General features: G+C 30.6%; 1 protein-coding gene across 1 annotated transcript in view; it reads left to right on the forward strand.

The window, feature by feature from the left end:
- The first annotated feature begins 164 nt into the window (after positions 1-164).
- Positions 165-26,075, forward strand: part of inaE (inactivation no afterpotential E) — a 49,585-nt gene continuing 23,674 nt past the window's right edge. The window contains exons 1-4 of the mRNA XM_067286239.1: positions 165-584; positions 24,173-24,384; positions 25,717-25,818; positions 25,896-26,073. Of these exons, the coding sequence (XP_067142340.1) occupies positions 490-584; positions 24,173-24,384; positions 25,717-25,818; positions 25,896-26,073 (587 nt within the window). The 5' untranslated portion in view covers positions 165-489. The remainder of the gene's footprint in view (positions 585-24,172; positions 24,385-25,716; positions 25,819-25,895; positions 26,074-26,075) is intronic.

Genomic DNA, 26,075 nt, shown 5'->3' on the forward strand with positions numbered 1-26,075 from the left:
CGGATTATCGATCCAACAGTTTTCGATAGTGACTTTAACGTACGACATAGGAGAGCGTCACTAGTGATAAACGATATCCGCTACAAAATGGTGAAGATTATGGCAAAAGTCCAACCGCACAGTCCAAAAAAACAAAAGTAAAGCCACAACAGCACACGTGAAAGGTAAACACACGAACGTATTATGGAGGGAAACCGTAACAATACGAGCTTAATTTTCTTATAGGATAAAGGAGCGTAACAGAGATTTGAGAGGCCCGCTCGTGCGTTTCACGCGACGTGTAGGTTAGAGTCGATGGCGATGTGAAGGTCGAAACGCGACTGAACGCAGAAAATCACGAGAGTAGAAAGTAGACGATCGATATTCAACCCGCCTACAGTGAAGAAGGAGCGATTCTAGCGCCATGCTAGATGACGCAGAGCATGGCTAGGTCAGGAAACTCCGTCATGACTTCCTTCGATAGTTTTAATTATTAGAAACTGAGTCAACATGCCAGGAATAGTAGTGTTCAAAAGAAGGTGGTCGGTAGGCTCTGACGATTTCGTAGTACCGGGTATCATTCTTCTTCTGTTGCACACAGGATGGTGAGTAACTAACCGTTATTATATTATATTATTTTTATTTATTTTTTTCCTCCGATTTAAACGCCTCGGATCTTGTTTAATTTCTCTCCCCTCGAGGTCGGCTTTCTTACCGTTTAGGTAAGGTCGATGTGAAGTGGATGCTGCGCTTATTACACAACGGCTATACCCAACTTTCCCACACTGTTTCTCGATACTGCTAATAAGTCGCCAATCAATGTCAATCCGTATGCTCGGGAAAGCACTAAAAAAAGCACTATTCTGACATTTTGTTTCGTGTCTGCACACGAGCCAAGTGGTTAGTGCCGAGAGAGAAAGCGGCTGTGGGGGAGACGCGTATCACGTGATGTGATAGTTAACTGTTAAATTTTCGATATAGTCTAAAGTGTCGCACTTCTCCGCCCGTCTGACTGATACTGCTAATAAGCCGCCATTAGAGCTTATTAGCATTTTTCGTGTTAACGAGACAGGAGCCCGATTTTTTTTTAATTTATTTTCTAACAATTCGATTAATATGGCAATTTGTGTAAATATATTCCGTCCGTCTTCCGGTCACACTTTAGCCATTAATTAATTACTTTATCTCACGGAGAAGTCTGCACTTCACTGGAAAAAAAAACATTTAAAAAACGTGGTATACGGGTTTGCTAACGTAAAAATAACGTGTAATAATATAATACAGACGTGTAAAGGTATAATGGCGTGTGTTTTGGCACGAAAAAAACAAATTTCCTAATTCTTAACACCTTTCGTGCTGTTACCATTTTTGAACTACCACCAAAAGAACATGCAGCTGGGCCGCATCCAATGCCCACAATTAATTTTTTAAAAAAGGAAAATAACACCAGACATTGTTTTTCTCGTTTCTAAAATGGAAAAAATAACACTTTAATGTGTTTTGTGCTACATTAAAGATGAAGAAACGGAAAAGAACGGGCGTCGGAACATCTGTTATTCGTTTGTGCTTAGAATTCTCATACAGTTTTCGTCAACAATTTACCTTTTTGGTGTAAAGTAGGGCGTTTACAGCAGTTTTTTCCCCCTTTCACACCTTTCGCTGAATATTAACTGATTATTTTTCTATTTTATTTTGAAAATTTATTCAAAATTCAATTTTTCAACACGGAAAATCAGCTAAAATATGGAGTAATTAACGAGCGAATTTTTAAAGGTTAAAGGTAAACATTTTTGTCTAATAGGCTAGTAGCTAAATGAAAAAATTAGTAAATTATTTTACGAGCTTGTAATTTTGGTGGCAGCTTAATCTTAATTCGTGACACTAAAGAGAGAAGTTATGTAATTAGAGCCAACGGTATGATTCTGAAAAAGAACAGATGTTGTACTTCACGCGTGCCTAATTATTTATACGAGAAAATTGAGTGGATGTTGCGTATCAACGACCATATTTGTGTACATCACAATGCTAAGCAATGCATGACGAGTGGAATTTTCTCACTTATCAAAGACTTACACCTGATTTCTCTATTGTTTACCCGACGGAAAATAGGTCAAGCACAGAACTGCAACGCTTATACTTTAATGCGGAAATGAATCGATCGGGCTGGAAAACATAAACACGATTGGTGTTTAGCAACAATTTGCTTTAATAAATCGATAAAATACGAAGGGAAAAATTGGCCACGACTTCACTAAATCTGCTTTAAAAATTATTTCTATTTATTTATTTTTTTAAAGGAGACCTTTGACCTTTGAACGAGTGTACATTATCTTACTTCTCGTATCCAAGATATGCTTGGCTCGTTATATGATTGATCGTCGTTACTTAATGTTACTTTTTAAACCGCACGTTACGATTACGTAACGTGGTTTCTGTTTCATACAAAAGGCCCGCATTTGTGTAGTGTGTGTATATATATATGTATATAAAAATCCCGTCGCTGTCCCTTTACTGAGAAGAATTGATTATGCCGAAAGGTCAAATGTCCATATCATATGCTTCTGTATACAAACGGCACAATGACAATTGTAGCAAATAAGATATTTAAGCGGCAATTACCAGTTTGCACCTGAAAATTTAAGCAATTTCTGTGATAACTTTTAAGTTTAGGGCGATGTTAAAGTCATATTCGCTTATTCTCTTCGCTTTTTTCAATAGAAAATGCAATTTTCGAGTGAGTTTTGCATTCGTAAATGACTGCCATTCGTCGTTTCCGCTTGGAAACGTCACATTCTTAAATTTAAGTACTTATTCCCATTCTTCTCCAGGCTATACAATGGCGAGGAAGTAACAACATACCAGTAATTCTGTTAAGCGCCGCATCTCGTCTAACCGGTTGCAAGCTGTAGAATTATTCTCTACTTAATCAGCTTAACCGGAACACTTACTCCATCGTCTCCTACCTTAGAAATATTCGCAATTATTAAATAAAATCATCCGGGATGAAGAAATACACTTGAATTTTTAATGGTTTGGGAATTTAAGTATTATCAGAATTGGCTTATTTTCAAATTTGTCAAACTTATCCTCCTTGCTTACCTTATCAATCACTATAATCTAACTTAATTTTCTTGCGTATCCGTGTCGTTTTACTTCAACTTTACTGTAAAACTGTGAGCCAACGACAGCATCATTTTGTTTATCCATCGCTCTCATCTTCTATTAAAAAAGAAAAAGAAAGAAAATATCTCACTAAGTTATTATCTTCTACCTCTTTACACGTGACATAACTAAACATTATCTTAATTATACTTAATTGCTTAACAGAGATTAGCTTATGATAATGATGATAAACGTAAAGAGATAATTCTTAAATGCAATAAGGTGCAAAAATCGAGGGATTAATTGAGATTAGTCAGCATTAGGGAGGATATTTTTTGTAAATGATAATGTTTATCATTCGCCTCACGTCTTTAACTACTAGGAGGAGGGAGCGTGAAGTTTTTTAAATCTCATCACCTGACTTGGACAGGGTCCAGAATGTTATTCGGCATAAGGTTTATAATCCTCGAAACTGCGCTACTTCCCAATCTTTTATAATTGCAAAAGATTTAATACGATCCGAGTGTTTATATTATTCAACCAAAATAGAACATTTAATTAAAATTTTAAAAAAAGGAGTGTTTACATTATCCTCTTCGCTACACACTTCTACATTATGGGGGTTGCTCAGATATTTTCTGTTTAATCGAAATGCTGTAGCTTCACTCTCTTAACTTCAAGAGACGAGTTAATTCACATATTTTTCATTGGGATCGATAAGCATAGTGAATTTGTATAGATGTAAAACTAGGAGCTGTGGGGGATCCTTCACTGAGGTTTACCAATCTCTCTTTTATCTGTAGGCTATATTCAGATAAGTCTACATACTGTGGACAGATCGAGATTCACCAGTTAAATCATAAACTAATCAAAGCTCGATGATTCATTGAATTGATTATCGAAGGAATGGATAAAAAAGAAACTGAGGAGCGGAGGGAAAATGGCGCGTAGAACGGGAAATTTAGGATATGGGAGAAATTGCAGGAGAAATAAGAAGTAGATAATGTATTTTCATAAATATTTATTCAAATATTCTATCGATAAAACGATCGACTAGATATGCGCTACTATAGTTTCGTGTTGGACATGGAAGATGATGTTACCATTCGATCTGAAATTCAAGAAGAGAAAATTCCCTTCTTCTTTTTCTTATTTACAAAATTTTACTTATCAAAACTGACTCCTAATATTAAATACGATTCTAAACGGATAGTTTGCTCAGTTTAGAAATCAACTTTAATTCAATGTTAGTACGTTAAGAGATGCGGAAGAGAGACAATCGAGATCTAAACCACGATAATATCAAACTTACAACGTAAAATTTTAATTTATAACATTCTTAATCCATTGAATTAACTAATTTCCTATAAAGTTTATGTTGTAAAATGGCCACGTAATTCTTTAAATCTTCGTAATTTATATTTTAAATTGAGAGTTGAAGGGTTACGAGGATAATAAAGCTTGCTTTGTACGTAGTTTCCATTCTTCTCGAGGCTAATTTCTTGCTTTGAAATTTACCAAAAAAAAAAAAAAAAAAAAAATACAATTTAAAATGTGTAATCTATTCCACTAAATGCTGAAGTTATTTGGATTCTTCTCTTGCTTTTTTTCCCTACTAAAAGCTAATGTCTAACATAGAGTATAGTTAGTATTTTAAGAGAAAGTGTTATCATGTATACTGATTGAGAAGGAGAAGTGCCTTATAGAGGATTAAAAAACACATTCGTGTTCTAAAATACTCCAGAAAATTGCATATTCTTGGCGATTTTTATTATAAAACTTGTATAATGAAAATAAATCATTCACATATAAACCATATTATAAATATGATTTCAAATGTAATGAGCATTTACTTCTTATCTCTTCTTCTGTAAAAGGTCTTGTAGGATTTATGCGCATAATTTCGAAATTTTTGGTGGTTTCTTTATCAGGTTTTCGGGATAAAATGGCTAAGATTTTAGCGATATGATTGGTCGGTTCGGGAAATGGAAATAATAAAATGGAAGATATATTTGCATTTATTTTTTCTAACCTTTAACCTGCCTACAAAAATTTATCTCGCGCGTGGATGGAATTGACGAATTTTATAGAGGAGTCAATAATTACGTGTACAGTTTGAGCCACTTTAGACTTCCTCCCTTCCTGTTGTGTACAGGTGTACTTTTGGCATACTCCCTTCTCTTTAATTACGTGTACAATAGTTCATGGACCCCAGAATTGAAGAAATGGCTTTTGAAAAGTCCTGCAAATATTTCTTAACTCATAGTTTATTCACGTGACTACGCTTACAAGAACAAATTTGTAAGCCATTAATACCACTAAAAAACTAGACAATGCTTCAACCTCTATCCTCACCATTGTGTACAACAATATACTTTTCGAAACCCTCTTAAACTGTACACGTAATTAAAGGACGGCCCCAAATTTTTAGTTTATTCTTTAAGTTCAAGTATCAAGGAAAATCTAGTACTAAAATAGTTTCGTATTGCATTCTAATGCAGTTGAATTCTAATGTGAAATTAACAAAATACGTGGTAAACCGTCCCTCATTTAGATGTGAAAGAAAAGGCCCGGAAAACTTCACGTGACCAGTCCGTTGGCGAGGTGTGAACCACCCCCAATTACCGGTGTTCGGTGGATTTTATATTTAACAAAATCCTTACGGGATTGGCCCCAATTTAAAATTTGAAAATTAAAATATAATACCGATCACTTTTTAATACCCCATTTCGAGGCCCCCTCGTCCTGTGCACTGGTTGCACCTGCCTGTAATAGACACTAAATATAAATACGCATAAAAATATCGATTTTTGTGTTTAATTTCCATACGAAAATAGCAGTTTTATTTGTTCGTTTGTAAATAAATAAGTTCATAAAAATGTACTTCAAATTTTACAACTGTTGTCGATATTTCTAATTATTTTTATTTCATTTTTATTCTCGTTGGATAGAGTGATTGCTTTATATTCTCTTTCTACAAGGTTGCAGTTTTGTCGAGAATGATAGTTAATAGTCAGAAACTAATAGGCTGAGGAGCGAACCCAACACCAATTTCATTGGATAACCTCTGAACACTGGTAGTTGGTCGTGGGTTCGAGCATCTACAGCAAGCTGGCCACGTTGCGTTTTCCGGTTTTCTTCACGTTTGTAATACGCAAATATGGGCCAGCTTCCCATTTCCCATAGAAATTCCTCTAGGGAGGCACCTCCCCCTCTGCAGATCGCCCAATTGTGGTGTTGCAGTATACAAATTAAACAAAGAAACCAGTAACTAACAGCAATTTTCTCGTCACTAGCGGGTCAAGTAAGCAAGATGGCAGAAAGAGAAATATAGGCAATAAAATTACACGAAGGGCACTCAAGCAGAGCAATTGTATCGTAGATTTCGTTGCATCAAATGTTCTGTTTTATATATATAACTTGGTAAACTTCATAAAAAAGAAGGAAAAAAATGCTATATTTTTCTGAAAGAATGATTATTTTCTTTTATCAAAATTAAAAACTATAAAATATTTTATGAATTTCTCAAAAGTACCTCATTACAAAACACACTCATTTGTTACACGAGAGCCATTTTGGAACTTTAACAACTTTCAAAATGGAAATTAGCAACAATTTTCTCATAAACAGAAAATGGAACAATTCGTTCGTATTTTTAATTTAAAAAAGAATAGATTTTATACTTTTTATGGACAAAAATTAAAGGTTTTTGAACGTTCTATCAAGTACAGTTTTATTTACATTAACTAATATCAGGGCCTCACAGAGGATATGAGAGAAAAGACACATTGGGGTCCTACAGCTTAATTTACTTTATTTTAATATATTAAAGTATAGAAAATAAACCCAAAAAACTCTGTAGAAGGAAACTCCTACTTACTGGGGGCTCCCTTTTCCCCCTCCGTCTAATAGATTTTGTTGTAACTTGTATTAAAATCGGTTTATTTATTCAATTTTAATAATTAAAACTCAGTTTTATAAGCTAATTTTTTAAAGTATAAGAAAGTAAATTAATAAATTACAAAGAATTAACGACTCAAACACTCTGATAAATGTAATTTATTGCTTTTATCTTAAATCTGTGTTAATGTTGTATAGAATAATTCATTAGTTTATCTAGTTTTACTTCCAAAAAAAAAAAAAACACACATTTGAATCAGTTTTATTACAGGATGTAAGGCATTCCTTTCGGAATACAAACGACGGTAATTACGAATTCAGTGCATTTGAAAATAATAATTAGTTCTGTCAAGTAATTTTACACAAAATAAAATTTTTATGTACGTTCCGACAATGCATTTAAATTAGTCTTGGTAGATTATCTCTCCCCCTAAATTACGTTAAGATAGCAAAATTATGGATGTACTCGCACCTTGCTATAAAGTAGTCAATAAAAAATTACCCACAATGTTAAACAGAAAAAAAAGAAAAAAATGTAATAAAAACTCATAACTAGGACTTCAGTTAACAACTTGGGTACATAAAAGAGAATTTGTTCTATAGAACGTAATTTAAATTTCAAATTTTTAAACTCGTTGTGTCAAATACTTTGCAACAATAGAAATAATTTAAAAACTTGAAATTTACTGTTTCTGTTAGCAGTGGCGTGCTATAGATTCACGGGACCTCGGGCAAATTTGAATTAGGAGGCCCCATGTACACCGTTGACTTCAAACATTTTCGTTCGGGGAATCTCCCGGTATTCTCCTTCGTTTTTTAACGCGATCTTTGTGCTGTGCCAGTGCACCCTGTACTCGAGCCAAACCATCAATCTAGGGTCCCCAGATATATTTACATTTCGATATTCTTAGTACCGTACAGTAATGAGTTTATAAAAGATTGATTTGGGGCCCCCAGGCAATTGCCCTTTTTGTCCCGAGAGGCCTTTCTACAGGAAACTGGCCCCCATTTAGATGTTAGACACATTAAGAAAACCCGTCAAACCACTGTTGGTCAGGCACGAACCCACGACCAACTGCTATTTATTGTACACTGGTTTTATCTTCTCGGCTACTGACGGGTCTTAAATCTATGATTGGATTAAATTTTCTTCAATACTTTTCTATGCAAATTACTAACTTTCTTCTTCATCTAACTTAAAATTTTCAAACTTTTACACGAGGATTATTTATTAAAATATAAGACTTGTTCATTCAACGCGTGATTTTCTTTTTTAATTTAAAAAATTGATCATAAAACACGGTTATTTTGAAGTATTTTGATTTATGGTTTTCTATAAATTTGGGTAATAAGCTTACAAAATGAATGCATTATTCAAATAAAGAGAAAATTTCTTTCGAGTTAAATAATGTAGGCTAAATGAAATGATAATGAATCCATTACTGAATGCTATTTATTTTTAGAGTTGATGGTCAATTATCATTTTTCTTCGAAATTTTTCTTTATTAAGTATTATTCAGCAATTGAAAGGTTAAAAGGTTCTCTTATCTTTTTCTCCCCGAACAGTAACATTAAGAGAAATGGAAAGGACCACTTAATGCTTGCTTTTCCGTTCCCAAAATCGGGTCGACAGGCACGAAGATTGAAACTGCGATCGAAAAATCCAAAAATATCCAAGAATGATGCCATTATATCAATCTTTTATTCGTATGATTGAACTAAAACTTAAATTTTTAAAAATTTAAAGTTCGAATTCTCGTAAAAGAATCGTAATTTTATGAAAATTTTCTTAGGGGAATTAGCAATGTGCCACAGTTATCAGAGAATTATCGATCCTTTCGTGGTTTGATTATATCAATCTCTTATTTACAGCGAATCATCTTAATCAAATGGTTTCTTACAGCAATAAACCTTCCTTAATCTCCAGAACGAAGTTAAAAGAATTAATTTTTTAAAAATAGAAACGAATGCCACCCGAATGAGAAAGAGTCCGGATTCGCTTCCCGCTTGAGGCAGAATCTGCACTCGTTTTCTTAAGTGGCATATTTTTTCATTCTATTGTTAGTGAGTAGTTAATTAATAACAAGACGATGGATTAAACATAATTCAATTTGATATAATTATATTAAATCAATATATATGTGTTAATTGTTTGTACGGCAAAGCAACACGTGGTAAAGAATGCCTCCCGGGGGAATTACTATGGTAAACTATTTAGACCTAAACCGCTTTGTAATTATATTCATTAATACGATTATTAGTCTCCCAACAGAATATGTAATTTATGAATTTCAAGAATTTTTCATTCCTGAAATTTCTAAATATTTAAAATAGTTCAAGTAAATAAATGTTATGAATATTTATTCACTTGAGTCAAGCTTCTGCCCGATAAAACGTCTTTAACACAGCTTCATAAGTAAGCCAATAAAATAGCACGTTTCAAATGAAACGGACAACGTCATTGGTTTAAAGCCGTTTTACCAGACAACGCGGATTCAAATTTTAAATTTTAACGGAAGAATTGATTTGTAACGAGTGCAAAGCACATAACTTTTTCGATTTTCTCTGTTTAAATTCGTTAAAGTATTGAAAAATGTCAGGCCAGTATTGCGTTATGCATTCTTTATATCCCTATCGAGATTTTATCGAATTAGTTTACACGTAAACCAATTAATTGCATGAATTTGTCATGATATTTCGGAAAAAATGGCAATCCTGATTTAAATTATGGGAAAAAAAAATGTTTAAAAATAAATAAAATAAAACAGCAATGTTAAAAGCAATAACTAACAAATAAAAATAGTGGCGCATCATGGCTTCATGGGGCCCGGGCAAATTTAAATTTGGGGGCCCCATGCACAATTGACTTCATCTTTCTCCGGGGAAATTTGGGGGAATTCCCCTGTATCCTCGTTCGTTTTTTTTCACTTTTCAACTGTTATAACAGAGGGAGAGTAAGATGATCGGTCAAAAAATGACTTAATAACTTCTGTGTTTTTTGTCGAAATTTTCTGAAATTTTGTAGGGAAGTTTGTTTATTATGGTGATTGATGATATTAAATTTTGGTGGTTAAAGGTCGACGGGGTGGCGAGATAATGGGGGTCGTGTGTATCTCTAGTAGGGTCGGTCTTAATGACGATTTTACTCGTTATTAGCATTTATAAATTTTTATAAAACCCACCTCTACCCTCGAAATTAAGTTTTTTACCATTTTATAATAATTAAAAACAAAAAGTTTTCAATTAAATATGATAACAGATGGTGACACCAATTGTTGCCTGGAAAGTTAAGCAACTCGTTGTTGGATTTTTTTTTAAACACGGCCTCTGGAGGATTAAGTTCTGCGCCATACCGGCAATCTAGGGTCCCCCGATATGACGCTAAATTAAATTTCAATATTCTTACTACAGTAATGAGTTTGTAAAAGATTAGTTTGAGGCCCCCTGTTGGTGGGGGCCCGGGCAATTGCACTTTTTTCCCGTAAGATAACGCGCCACCGAGTAAAAGAAATCTACCACAATATTTTAAAATCGAAAATATGGAGAAAAATACTTCAAACAAAATAAAATAAATGTAAAAATATGGTCGAAAGTTGAAGAAGGAAAAATAAATTTTGAAATGGAACAGCGAATTTTTCACTCGAAGACGTTTTCAAACATTTAAATTGTTTTTCGTGCAGACGTATCTATCATGTGATAAAATGAAAAATTCCCCAAACTGAAAGATTTTCGGGGATAAAACTGATTTTATTCAAATATTTATTAATTTAAAATAATAATAAAAAAATCAAAAATTACATATTTCGAAAAATATAAATTGCCGTCATTATTTTTACATTTATATTAGGCAATATTTTATCTAAATAAATTCCAGCTGTCAAATTCTTAGCAATGATTTAATAATTCTCTAATTTATTAATAGTATATTAAATATATTAGACCGGCGAGTTGTATATATTATAAAATTATCTTGGAATTAGATGTATATTTAAAAGGAACAAGCAATAATTTTTAATTTAAATATACGCTCTCGATTTCAAATTAGTATTGTCTTGCCCCTGCACATCATGCTTTTCCGTTAACAATGGAGTCGTGCCGCTCCGTTCTGTGGAATTTTTCAATTGAAATCACGTGATTTTCGGTCCATACCGGAAGTTCATGCATAGTTAATTGGGGCCTCTTGCCCCTCTTCATCTTTCTAACAATGATAATATATATAGTTTATTACATAAAAATAATAAGATATTACAATCAAACCTCTAAACAACGGACATAAAAAAATGGCCGTTGTTGGGAGGTGAACTGAAAATTGCACAGATCGTATAAATTGAAGGAAATCTTTAATGTATTACTAGAAAATCGTTTAAAAATTCTTTTAAAACACGCGTATTATTTTCATTCGAGTATAAAATATGAGAGTTTTTTCTGTTTAATAATTGAAACATAGACAAACATGCAGAAGATATACCACGTGTTATGAACACGTGGCATATCTTTTGCATAATAAACGAAGAACACACGTGTTAATTCATCTATAAAATAATTTATATTATTTATTTTATCCTCGAGCTGCAACATTTTTTCTCGGTTTGTGATCTGCAAACCCCTGAGGGTCTTCTTTTCTCAGATTCATAAATTCTGTAAATATTCTAGATTTTATTTTTTTATTCTAGAGGAAAAAATAAGAAATAATATATTAAAATATTTATGTAAATACGTTTAAGTGATTTTTTCTTAGAATCTATTTAAAATATTAATTAATACAGTCTAAAATTCACTTTTGTTACATTTCCACGAAGATCATGACTAATTATACATTATACATTAAAATTTAGATATATAATGTGTAAATAGTCGACAATTTAATACTTTTTCTCTTTTATTTTATATTTAAAAACAGATTTAAATTACGAATTTTTAAAATTATTAACATAAATAAGACAAAATTTATAATTATAACGTACGTATTCTATAGGAGGAACGTCTTTTTTTTTCTTCCAATAGACAGTAACGCGTTATCCTATGAGCAAAAAGGGAAATTGCCAGAGGCAAACTAATCTTTTATAAGAAAATATTTCTTTAAAAATTCCCCCGAGGAAAAAAAAAATGCTTGAAGTCAACAATGTATGAGAGGTCCCCTAATTTAAATATGCCTGGTCCTCGTGAAGCTATAACGCGTCACTTCCTCTAGAGATAATTTTGTTTTCCATTTTACTATTTAAATAAAATAATAAAATAGACCGCACCATAAAATATCACTCTAACGTTATTTATGGGATATAAATAAATTTAAAATTCAATTTTTTTTTCCTTTCTTCTTTTCCCTTATACTTATTTATGTTTGAGAAACACTAACCTAGTATTAAACCGAATTCATTCAGAAAAATCATTGTTTAGATTGCTGTTATACAGCAAAATTTTAATTTCTGCTTATCAGAAATGTTATACAAGAAAAATTATTATATTGTATGTAAATTTTATCATATTTACTCCCATTTTTGTGTATTTTCATTAATTTTTTTTTTTATAATTTCAAGAAGGATCAGGCATAAATTTCATTTCTGTGCTAATTCACAGCAGAATTCCAAGAATAAATATATATATATATATATATATAATATAAATTCTTCCATAAATCCATACAAATGGGTGAAAAGTTCGTAGAAATGGCTCTCGTTAAACTAAACGTTTAAGTGTGAGAGTAACTCAGGAAGCAAGGAACAAACTCGAAATAAAATTCATAAACGTAAATCAATCATGATATATCTTTAAAATCTTATAAATTTAATTTATAAATAAATTTTCTATATAAATAAAAGGACAAAAATAAGATTGGTAATAATTTTCCTTAATATATATATATATTTAAATGATGTTACAACGTTATAATTAATATGCACGTAACAGAAACAAAATTAAATTAATTTTTCCCTAATAAAACTGTTCCTTAATTTTTTTTCCTCCTTTAGGATTGTAAACACGTGAAATCTACTTAAATATTTTTAAAAAATGGAGAATATTTAGAAAGAAATAAGAGAATAACAATTTAATTTCTGTCTTACTACCAAATTGTCGTGGTTACATTCGCGATAACTGTTGGGTATCAGCAGTAAATGTCGCTAGATATTTATCTTTTTTTTTTTTATTTCATATCGCATCGATTTAATAACGCAGCGAGTGAGAAAATTATATGAAATTTTCGCTAATGTTTTGCGACTCGGATTCGCAAACCACTGGTTGCTACAGTATCATTACATTCGAGTATTTACACTAAGAAAAGGGTGCCAGCTAAACAAGGTTGCAAACTCTACGTATATAATGGCATCAGCTTTAATGGGATTTTTCTCAGAATAAAATGATTATTCTCTTGTTTGGCCATTTTTTAACGTATCCTGGAATACGTGATTAAATTTTTACTTTCCCCACTCTGTTATAGGCCTATATAACAGAAGGAAAGCGTGTGTGTGTATCTGTTTGGCACGATTTTGTTCACCTTCTTTGAAGGTTAATAGTTCCTGTACTTTTTGTAGAAAATTTCTGAAATTTGGCAGGGAGATTTGTGTATTAGGGGGATTGATGGTATTAAATTTTGGAAGGTCGATAGAGTGAGGAGATAAAGGAGGGTCATATCTCGAGTAGGGTCGGACTTAACGACGATTTTTCTCGTTATTAGCATTTACAATTTTTACTCAGCCCAACCCTCAAAATTAAGCTTTTTGCCATTTTAAAAATATAAAAAGTTTTTAAAGAAAATATCGAAACAGATGGGACGACCAAAATTTTAAACGTTGCCGGGAAAGTTAAGCAACTCGTTGCCGGACTTTTTGGAAAATTTGACCAATTTTTATACATAGTTATATATATTTATTCTGTATAAATTATCGAAATACAAATATTTTTAGGATATTCATTCTCAGTTTTAGAATATAAAAGTATTATATTCCTCAAAAATATATCTTAGAAAAAGCTAGGTAAGGAAAAAGTAACATTTTACCAAGGATATTTCCTGTTAGATACGTCACGACATTCGTTGTGTCAACTTTAAAACACTGATAATGTATTTTCAGGGTGGAGAGTGGCGCGTTATAACTTCTCGGGATCCAGGCGAATTTGAATTAGGGGTCCAATGTATAGCATTGACTTCAGGCATTTTTCGGAGGAATTTTTCGGGGAAAATACTTTCCTATAAAAGATTTTTTTGGGGTCCCCTGTTGTTAGGGACCCCAGGCAATTGACCTTTTTTCCTGTAGTATAACGCGCCACTTAGATATGAAATTTCATCGAAATATTAAATTAAACTGATGATCTTCTGAAGAAATAAGTGTAAAACATTTTCGAACAGTTAAAATATAAATTTAAATAAAGAATTGTTAAATTTAACAAAAAAATGATGATAAATTTCCATTATTTAAAGGTTTACTGATATCCTTGACCTTCATATGATACTTAAATATTAAATATAATTGTAAAAAATTATAAATAGGAAGTAGAAATAAGATTATGCAAGTTAATTCCAAAAACGGAAATCTCAGGAAACTTTTCCTGTTTATTATTATTATTATTATTCAGGCGTAATTTTTTTGTGTTCAGAAATTTCAAATTAATTAAGAGGTAATATGTCAAGGATATAGTTTAAATATTAATCAGGATAACCTAGAAATTAATAAATATAGTTATATATTTCGCTGATAATAACAGACTAAATTTAGATAAATTGTTGAATGTGATAAGATATCGCTCTAAATAACATTAGTGCTACGTGTATACTGTATTTTCTCGTATGCGATGGCGCATTATAGCTTCACGAGGTCCAGTCAAATTTGAGTTATTGTACATTCTTGACTAGACATTTTTGTTCGGGTAATATTTTCTTATAAAAGATTGGTAGGGCCCCGGAAATTGCTCTTTTTGCCCGCACCACTACTCGTATGCATTGAGTATCCTATGCATAGTACAAACGAAGGAGATCCCAAAAGAAATGAAAACGAATCATATATTTTTTTTTTATAAGGCTTTTAATAATACAACTGTATAACGTTTACAAATTATTCTTTCAAACCTTCAAGTACATTTCTTTTATTTTTCTACTTAGTTCTCATCGTTCTGAACAGCTTACCTCTATCTAGAAACAAGTGCTTACATCTCCACTTGGTAGAACTCAAGACCAGCATTCTTTACTATGAAAAGCCTCTGTATTCGCCATGTTTAAATATATTCATTATATACATTTATTTACATTGTATTAATTCTAATATTATAATATAAATCTAAAGAAATTAAAGTATCCATTTTTGGACTTATTTTTTAATTATTGAGAAAAATTTTAAGGTGCTCTTTCTTTAGTTAATGCTTAATCATACCGTTAATACTTTTATAATAAAATTGTCAACTTAAATAATTTAATATGTAGAATTTTATAAATATTTTAAAATTACCATAGATATAAAATGCATTGATTTTGACGTATAATTTTAATTAATTCAGTGCGATATGTAACTTTCGTAAGTTAAACAACTGTTTAATTAAAACAATTAAATAGTTTAAATAAAGTAGAACAAATAACCAGAAATATTCATTAAAATTTTTCACGTCATTATATTGTAAATTATCAGTTTTACCGAATAGAAAAGCTTTGGACGGCTCACAAAATCAATATAATCAATAGAAAAGATATTGATGGGACTGTCACAGTGTTTCCAAACTTTCCTCTGTGGATGACTCCATCTTAGGATAGTATCAGACGGTGACATTATCCAGAATATGTTTTCCAATTCCTACGAATCGTGTTAATTAGCAGTTAATATTCATTTGAAATATTTAATTTTCAATTTACAATAATTACTTTTCTATTGATTTATTTGCAATTAGGTTCATCAGATTTGTACTTAATCACAATCAATAAAATCTGTTTATATTCATCCATTCATTCCTTCTACCAATTATTGATGTTCCTTATATTATATTAAAAAAAAGAAAAAAAAACACGAATTCAAGATAAAATGAAATTATGTAAATGATTTCAAATATTAAATAATAGTATCACTAATATTTGAGAATGTAATAATGATAAATTAAATCACAAATTAAAAATTAAAATTACAAAAAATAAATTGAAAGGTAATAATTATTCAAAATTTAAAGAAAATAATATATATATGACAATTTTAAAAAATTGTAGACACCTATAAATTTCCACTGTCATCCCCTTGTTTGTCTGTCTGTCTGTCCGTCCTTCCTTAATCTCGAAAACGGTATTAGATAGATAAAAGTAGAGACTAGTCGTGAAAAGCTTGTGGGAAAGAATCCCCGATTTTCCCTAGAACGGAGTTATATCTCCAGTCATGATCTGCATGACTTGTTTTCAGGAGAAGTGTGATGTACAGGGGCAAGACATCAGTAATTTTAGATGGAGAGTATATATTTTAAATTAAATAAATTAAAAATAATGATCAAAAATTGCAGACTGGCATTGTGACCATATCACAATAATAATTGCTCGTTTCATTTGGGTATACTCTTCTATTATTATTTTATAAACGCCGTATTTTTAAACTTACTTAAGAATTTTGTTTTGTTTTTTTTTTTAAATGAACTTATTGAAAAATTTAAACAATTGAAGAAATCGCAAATTCCAATAAATCTAAATTATTTTAAAATTTTGAAAATAAGAATAACCTTCCGTAAAAATTGAGAGCCTCAATAGAAAGATTTTGAGGCTCTCAATCTCATCCTCTTTTTGTATGCAAAAGATGTTAAAAATTGCTTTGGTGACGGTATAATTACAAGGATATAATGTATATTGATTTTAAATATAAAACCAGGACGATCATTATCATATACGATTGTATCCTAAAAATATACACATATTTCATTGCTTAAAATTCATTATTCAGTGGCGCGTTATACTTCATAGAGCCCAGGCAAATTTGAATTAGGAGGCACCAAGTACAGTGTCGACTTCAGGCATTATTCTTTGGGTAGATTTTTTCAGAAAATGCTTTCTTATAAAAGATTAATTCGGTGCGGACCCAAGGCCTATTGCCCTTTTTGCCTATTGCACTTGTCATTATTTATTTTAAAATAAGGTTTTTGATACAATACAACGTGATAATCTCATCTGACAACTGTTTAACGTTTAGATGAGATTATAAAGACCACAATCGGCTGAAATTAGAATTTTAATCTTAACCGGTTCCCTTAATTTCTGGAAGTGGTCAGCTTCGAAGTGGCGAAATTTGACCTCGATCCGTTTTCCAACTCCGGATCCAGCTTCCTAATCATTTGCGTAAACTTTTTCCTCCAGTTAGTGTCAAAATCTTTGAATCAGTCTCATTTGCAGACTTTTGGCTTTACGTAATTCCAAAATGGTTCAATTTGGCAACTATGTCGTGAGCATAATGGGCGGAGGTCGTGTCTAGCCAGAAGAAATTCTCTTGGCCAGAGTAGTTTATTTAAAAGGGGTACTAGTCTTTTCTGAATGCATTTGTTGCCATAAACTCTTTTGGTAATGGAGAGCTGTGACGGAGCAATGGAGACGTGTGAACATCTATTTGAAGTGATTGCCAAACTAGAAGCTTTGGCGAAACTTGAGAATATCATTTGAACTTGACTTCAGGATCCACATTTAGCTCTTCTTTGGTGAAATAGTGGTTGTTACCAGTACAATCATAGCACACGTGAGCGACGAGTCTTATTTCACTTCCGTCAAAAGTGAAAAAGGACTCGTCGTCCATAACTATACCAAGATTGTTTGACGCCTTATGAAGATTTATTGCGTTTTTTAGTAGCTAGTTGCTTCGTCGTGTATTTTTGAGCAGACTCGCTTCTGGAGCGTCAACTGACGTTCCTTCAGAATCCGGCAAACAAGTCCGTGTGAAATTTTTAACTTTCTTCTCAATTTTCTAAGCGTTTGCCCAATTTTTCCGAAGGCTCCTTTCTCCACTTTGTTCCTCTTCCTTTTATTTTCCTCCCTCTTTCGACCGTTTCCTCTTCTTTCTGCTTGTTTCCCTTGATCTACCCTTGAAATGATGCTATACACTGTATTCCATGGAACTTCCATTGAAGAGAATTATAATATATAACTATAATATTTCCATTTTTACGATTTTCATTATAAAATATACCAATTTACTTTCTTCAATCGAATTCATTTAGGCCTAATCCTTCAATTTTCTAAATTTTTTTCTATAAATGGAACCAATAACGTTCTAGAAAGAATACACGCTGTCTAATGTTCACGTAGAATTATTGAAATTTCCGGAAAACGTATTGAAATTTGGGCAGATTTTTAGGATACACGCCTTTATATAGTATTTATTAGTAAAATTGACGACCTTGATGCAAGAATATGTTAACTCAGTTTTTTATTGATCGTTTTTGAATTTCTACAAGTGTAGGGCAAATATAACTTCCAGACTCATAGCTTTTCATCGACTGGCCTATCAACCCTCTGATACCATTAATCACCTGTAATCGGACCTAAATTACAGTGCAAACTCGGAACTTCGGAATTATTTTTCCAGAAATGAGTTAACATGTTCTTTATCCAAGGTTTTCAATTATTATGACACAACAGGCCCACTATTCATTTACTAGAAAGTACTCAACCATATAATAAAATTAAAAAAGTGATTAAGTAAACTTTAAAAATCAATAATTGATTTATTCATTAACTCATTTTTAATTTATCTATTTTTAAAATCATTTTCTTATCTTTATTATTTTGCAATGTAAAAAAGCAATTCTGTACATTACTATTTAGCTCGTCCTTAACGTTAGAAATATATTTCATTCGAATTTTTACTTGAATTTATTGATATAAAATTAATCGAAATTAAATTAGATTAAATTATAATGTAAACGTATCACTTTTATATCTCAATTCAAGAGATTGTAGACAAAGATAAAACAGTTTTTTTTATATCTATAACATCTTGAGTTGTTAAAAGGTATGACACAATTCTTCTACTGATAAGATTTATTATAGCAAGTAACACAATTTATCGCTTTAATCCCATTATTTTATATATAAAAGTTTTCTTCGTACGAACAAACAAATTTCAAAGTTAAAAATAAATAAGTTATAAATTAATTATTCTTCCGCCGAATGATTGCATTGAAAGAAATGATCTGCAGACAATTTAATGATTCTATAATTACCCGAGGGATGATTTTTTTCGAAGGAATTGTTTCAATGAAAAAATGTGACGAAGGTCACACTTTATCGAAAAGAAAAATTATTAGGAAAATTCTTTGACGTTTCGAGTGATTCATTATACAAAAGCTATTAGCAAATTTAAAACAATTACTTATCGCAATAATTAAACATTACATATTATTATGGTGGTCCAACTACATTAGACTAATGTTAATTACTAAGTAAACTCATTATAAGGAATATATAAACAAAATAAACTTAATTTAACATTTATTATGGTTATGTCTTGTTCAAATGAAATGAAACACAAACAACTTCGAAATTGTTTAGTTTCAAATAATACAATCCCTTTAAAAGGAGTAAGTTAATTAAAATTGACCTTCGTAATATTGTGTTACACACACATAAAAAGAACCTGGTTCAGCAAAAATTCCTTTTACAACGAGCGAATCATTGCGTAAATCCATCGGATCTAATTATAAATATGTTAAATTTTATTTCGGTTTTGGATATTTATAAAAATTAATAATATAGTAATCTGGGAAAAGTAAATATTTTGACGTCAAAATTGTTTTCCACGTTAAATCTTTATCAATTTTAAAATTAATTAAATTGAACATTTATGAAGCTTTAGATCTGTTTTTCTTTTCGAATAATCTGCTTCAGTTTTCCAGGAAATAACATGAAAGTTTTTTGGACTCTGTCCTTGGGCGTTAAGAGGAACTTTTACTTATACTCATCATTGGTTCATCAGGCCCACAATATGGCTGCTGGTTGGTAAAGGACGGAACAAACTAACCACGTAACTAGGGTTTTCCGACCGCCCATTGGCGTTTAATCATCTTGGCCATTTTGCCATCATATGAAGTTATATTTCGTTAGTTAATATGAGATTTTTATCATCATATAGTACAAATTAATATTGATTTATTAGTTTCGTAACTTTATCAATATTTTACTTTTTAAAATTCGGATCGATTAATATAGGAAGCAATACTTTATAAACAAAAAGCATTGTTGCTAGACTCCCAACATTCTTTATTTTATTTTATCTCTAATAATTGCTACCATAGACAGTGGCGTAGCGTGGGTGTCAGCCGCCCGGGGCGGAGGAAAATTTCGCTGCCCCCTTATTTAGGTATTCTTACAAAATATTATTATTTATTGTGAAATTTTGCCGCCCGCTATAAGTGCCGCCCCTGCCGCCCCCACTACGCTACGCCACTGACCATAGATCATACCTTTCAGTCTTCAGATTGGTTCGGGTAATTTTAAGAGGTGAGGCCATATCTCCCGAATCAATGGTCCAATTTTCCTGAAAATTTCTAGAAACGTTTCTCCCTAATACACAAATTTCTCAGCAAAATGTCAGGAATTTTCGACCAAAGGCACAATAGTTATTGAGCTTCAAAGTGGATGAAAAAAATTGTGTCCCCTCCATATAGAAAAAGCGTTCATTTTTAGAAAAAGTCCCAGACTTTTTTTGTACTTCTCGATGTTTCTAGGTCCTCTGAGTACAAAAATGTAAAACTTTTGGGAGTCATTTTTTTTTCTTTTACCGATCGCCATACTTTCACTCTGTTATACAATAACCGGGAAAGTAATATATAAATTATAATTAATGTATACCGGCAACACATCTGATTTACTTTTTATAGACCCATATATATTTCTTTTATATACAGTACTTTACTTTCTACACATAAACCCTTTTATAATGGAAACCGGAAGACTTCTTTTTAAATCGCCTATTTTCGTAGTAGATTATCTTGATATAAATTTGAGACTTTTAATTATATGACTGATTATTATTGCATTAAAAAAATCGATTATATTTTTTAATTTTTCATGTTTATACAATAACTAATTAATATTATTTCTGCATTCTTTTCTCGGAAAGATCATAGACGATAACATCAACATTTAATATACTATTTATAGTAAGTATTTACTAAAAACTGTCGTGTTAGTTGAACTATGTAAATGAATGGCGTGAGTAAATACCATACACTAACTAACCATTATTCCTTAATTTCTGCAGGCATAAAACAGTTTTTATTTTATGAAATTAGAATATTTTATATGAAACTTAACAGCATTAGCTATGAGTTATGAGTTATTTTTATATTTTAAACATTTTTATCGAATATCATAGACTACGAATTTGTTTTGACCAAAAAGAAAATGGACGCTTTGACCCCATTTTGTAATGATTCATAAATACCATTAATAAAACATTGAAACGAACGGGTTTTTTTACGTATAAAATTTTTTGAATTTTATTTCTGTCTCGGCTGAAATGATTACTTCTACCTGGGATTATTTTTTTAAAATAAATCATTATACAGAATTTATTTCTAAAATATTTTCGATAGTCTACGTTCTCTCTCTTTTTATGTGTGTGTAGGCTATGTGGTGTATGTGTATGTGTATGTGTGTGTATGTGTTAATTATAGCGTACAAAATGAACTTTAACTTTTAAATAACAGCATGTAACGGAATCTGGTGTTGTGTAGTGTTGTTTGTTTCTGTGTATTATTGTTTTTGTTTGTGTCGTTGTATTTCTTTATATTATTGGTTAATAAAGTAGTAGATAGATTTAATAACTATTGCTTTATTGAATTTAATATAAAAATTTAATTATAGATGATGAAACCTTCAAACTGTTGATCCGTGTCGGAATTCGGTCGATCCGCAGTTGACTTATAAAGTGTAAAAAGTTTCTCTGAAACACAACAAAGAGAATTTGATGGATCAAAAATATTAAAGAAAATCCGGTTACAAGAGAAACTAGAAATAACTCCATAATATTTTAAGTACGATTTATATTATAATTGCTATGAAATAAGCAATTATGTAGTTTATTCCGAAAATCAGTTTTTAACAAGACAGTTATTTTTAATGACTTAAATACGATTATTGTTAGGATTAACTTGCGACGAAACAAGTCTCTTAACGACGAGTAGTCGTGAATTTTTATTTTTGCATAGAGTAAAATCTTCACTTTGGATGACCACTCAACAAACTTGAGTGCATGTTACTATTTATGACTAATCCACTTATCTCTAGAACTTCGTATAAACTCGCCTCCTGAACAATAATAGAACTTCTTACTCTAACTATAGCATAGCCCCTGCTTATACAACATGCCGCAATATACAGTTAGTGCAGTACATCGAAATTTGCGTCTAGACCTAAATAAATGCTTAATTTTAACGTAATACTTTCTATATTCAAGGTAAAGGAAACAAAACGAGCAATTATTTATTTAATCACAATGCCGTGCTGCAATTTTTAATTTCATTTTTTAAATTTATTTAATTTAAAATATATGATCTCCACCTCAAATTAGTAGAGTTTTGCCCTGTACACCATACTTTTCCTGTTATCAATTGTTTAACTCCTTCCAGAGAAAATTTTTGAATTGAAATAACGTGATTTCCGGTTTGTATCGGAAGTTCGTATACAGTTAATTGGGGCCTCCTGTTCCTAAGCTTTCCATATCTCTCAACTTTCATCGATATAACTCCGTTCTCGAGATTAAGGAAAGACCAGACAACTGACAGATGACAGTGGGGATTTACAGGTCTACAATTTTTTTCAAATTGCAGCCCAATAAGTATGATTTTATAACAATATATAAAAATATTAAATGTCTCGAATTATGTAGCAACTGTGTTGAATAGTACAGTACACTGTGTACTATTCAACACAGTACTGTTCTACTAATAGCAGATATTGGGGGCCAAATTAGAACGTGCAAACCTATATTCACTTCTGTGCCTTTTGTCTTTACCTGTACTACTGTGAACGTCACCACTAGCGTTGTGGGTAAAGAGTAAACTTAGATACAATTATTGTAGCTATGTACAGTACAGTACATGTGCTTGAGTGTCGGCAAAAAAATTTTCCAGGCTTTGCCCTGGAAAATTTTCTGTGGACAAGATTGGAAATAAATAATTACATCAATAAATTATTTATTTAATTTTTTTTCGATTTTTCACAAGTAGATTGTAGAATAGAGTATTGCATAATACAAAAAGACAGACAAAGCATCCCACGGTGGAGGATGTAAGGTTACATGTCTCAATCACTTTTACGATTATAATTTGTGGAATTTTTTATTGGATCCAGGGTGTGTAAGTGCCCCATTTGTCCTCCTCTGTATGGATGCCCATGTAGGCTACTATACTGTTTATGTGTACAAATGTGTTTGCCATATTCAAATCTTTTCCCTGTACTTATTTGATTTTTTTTAATTTACTTATTTACAAGGGTAAGGGAGGCCTGGGTCTTCTGGCCTTCTTGGTTACAATCTATTGATCCAACATACTGTACTGTACTTGCTCATAAAATATTTGAATATTTATCATGCAATATTTATGTACAAATCATATGTGAGTTTCAATATTATTGGCAGTGGAGCGAGATATTAATATGATATATATTCTCTATATGATCACATGAAAAGAGTCTTCTGATATGATCACATGATACTGTATAGGAAATTCAAGAAATTTTTTAACTAATCAAATCTTGTCTAAAACTTTTAGTAAACCTAGCTTAAAAATTTTGACTTACAAGTTAATCTTAAATACTATAATTAAAAATATTAAAATTATAGATTTACATAGTTTATTATTTAATTTAAACTATTTCAATGAAAATTAAATGATTTTAAAATGATTTCAAAAACAATTTTCATATCTCATTATTTTCCTTCTCCACTACAATAATGTTTTCTTTGCAAATATTAGGTTATTATTATTTTTAATTATTATACTTTAAAAATTACACTAAACAGCAAAATATAATATTGCAAATTTATAATTTCAAGAGAAATGAAATGATTCAAAGTGATATACTATACATAGATTTTACATAATAATTTAGTATAGTAAATGACAAATGAATGAAAATATAATCTCAATAAATTTTTTTTCTAATAATTGCAGAATAAGTACTTGCAATTTATTAATCTAGTTGAGCTTTTTTTTAAATTTAAAAAGTTGTTAATTAAACTTTATCCCGCAGGCTTGTAGTATTATCCATAATCTTAAGTGTTATGGATTTTGGAGGGAGTTCCGAATGTATGATAGACTTGTACGAGCATGTACTCGGATATGTAGTCATTCTTTCTGGTTGTATTGTGGTGGAGGGATTTATTTCCTGGGTTGGAATGAGAGGAACTATTCTATACACTGCTCCCAGGGCATCAATGCAATATTTACTTTATGTAAGACTTGGTAAGTAAATATCTTGGATGCTAATTATAACATAATGTAAAATTTTTTGGCATGATGATTGATGCTATTAAAATTTTTAAATGTGTATTATTTAATGATTTTAATGTATTGTATAATATATTTTTAATAACTTTCCAAAACAATAATTCAAAAATATTTAAAATTAAATAAAAAACAGATTTAATCAATAATGAAATTTATGATTAAAAAATTTAATGTTTTGAAAAATTTTAAATTTAATTAAATCTACTTTAATCTTCTTTAATTGTGCAAAAGAGATATATTAAAATGTTAAATGTAAAATCCAACATTTCTATGTTGGATAGTTTATCTTTAGGGTCAAATCTTAACGAAATATCATAAATTCTAGGAATTTGAAGATCAAAACAAATTTAACCATAGCAGACATAAACAAATATTTGATTTTCCTGAAGCTGGAATACTCTGCCAAAGGCATTAATATTTTATAAAATTTAAAGTTTTTATGTGTTTTTTTTATCTTTATTGCTGAAATAAAATGAATTAGAGAAAAAGATTCATTCAATTAATTAATTTTAATACATTTATTTTCATAATTTCCTTTATACAAGCATTCTACTTGATTAGTTAAATCTTAATAGCATTAAGAAATTCAGCAATTTAACAAATAAAATTAGCATAGATAAGTAACTGAATTGTTTAGAATAAATCAGTAAAGAGAAAGCTAAGCAATTTCTTAGATTAGTTTTCCTTTATATGCTGTATAATATTTATATATTTAGAGAACACAATTGTTATAAATATTTATTATTTATTCGAATATTTTTTAAGAAAAAATTTTTTATTAAATTAATGATTTTGTTTATTGATAAGTTTAAATAATTCTGTATTATTTTTACAGGTTTTCTAAATAAATTACATTTGAATTTTTTCTAAACAAACTTATATTTTTAATGACATTTTAAAAATTTGATAGAATACAAAAAAAAATTTAATTTATCAAAAAACAAATTATATTTGAATTAATATTTAAAATGTTAATCAAATGTCATTTGCTTTTGTCGATAAATTAAATTTTTTTTTATATTCTAGCAAATTTTAAATATGTGGTAAAAAATAACCTGAAAAGATTTTGATATAAAACAGATGCAAATACAGAATATTATATGTAAAGACGGGTTTATTATTATCAGTAATACATCTATATTTCATGTTTTGCATTTAGATAGGATATTTTAAATATTAAATATAAAAAAAAACAATTGAAATAAATTATATTTAGAATAATAATTTATTTTACAAATGTGAATAGAAGAGTGAAAAAAATTTATTTGCTGTAATTTTTTTTTTTAGGAATATTTTTAGTAGAACTGGCTTGGCTTATTGTTGGAGTGGTTTGGATAGGAAGACATTATGGCTCTTGTCCAATGGGAGTTGCTAAAAAAGCTGTTTTAGGTTAATGATCCGTAACTATATTTTATGTAATAAATTTTTAAAACAAACATAGCCTTTTATCATACTATTAATTTCAGGTATTATCATTTGCAACTGGTGTGTTCTATTAAGTGTATTAGTTACTACCTGGTGCACTTTTGACGCAGCAGGAAGGTCATGGGTGAAAATGAAAAGGTATCAAAGAAGTCTTAGAGAAGGAAGAGCGAAATTTCGATATAAAAGGTCTGGTAGCGGGCATCGAAATTGGAGGCAGAGGT

This window comes from Centruroides vittatus, unplaced genomic scaffold (genome assembly GCF_030686945.1).
Source record: "Centruroides vittatus isolate TY-2023 unplaced genomic scaffold, ASM3068694v2 scaffold_3293, whole genome shotgun sequence".
In the NCBI taxonomy this organism is placed as follows: domain Eukaryota; kingdom Metazoa; phylum Arthropoda; class Arachnida; order Scorpiones; family Buthidae; genus Centruroides; species Centruroides vittatus.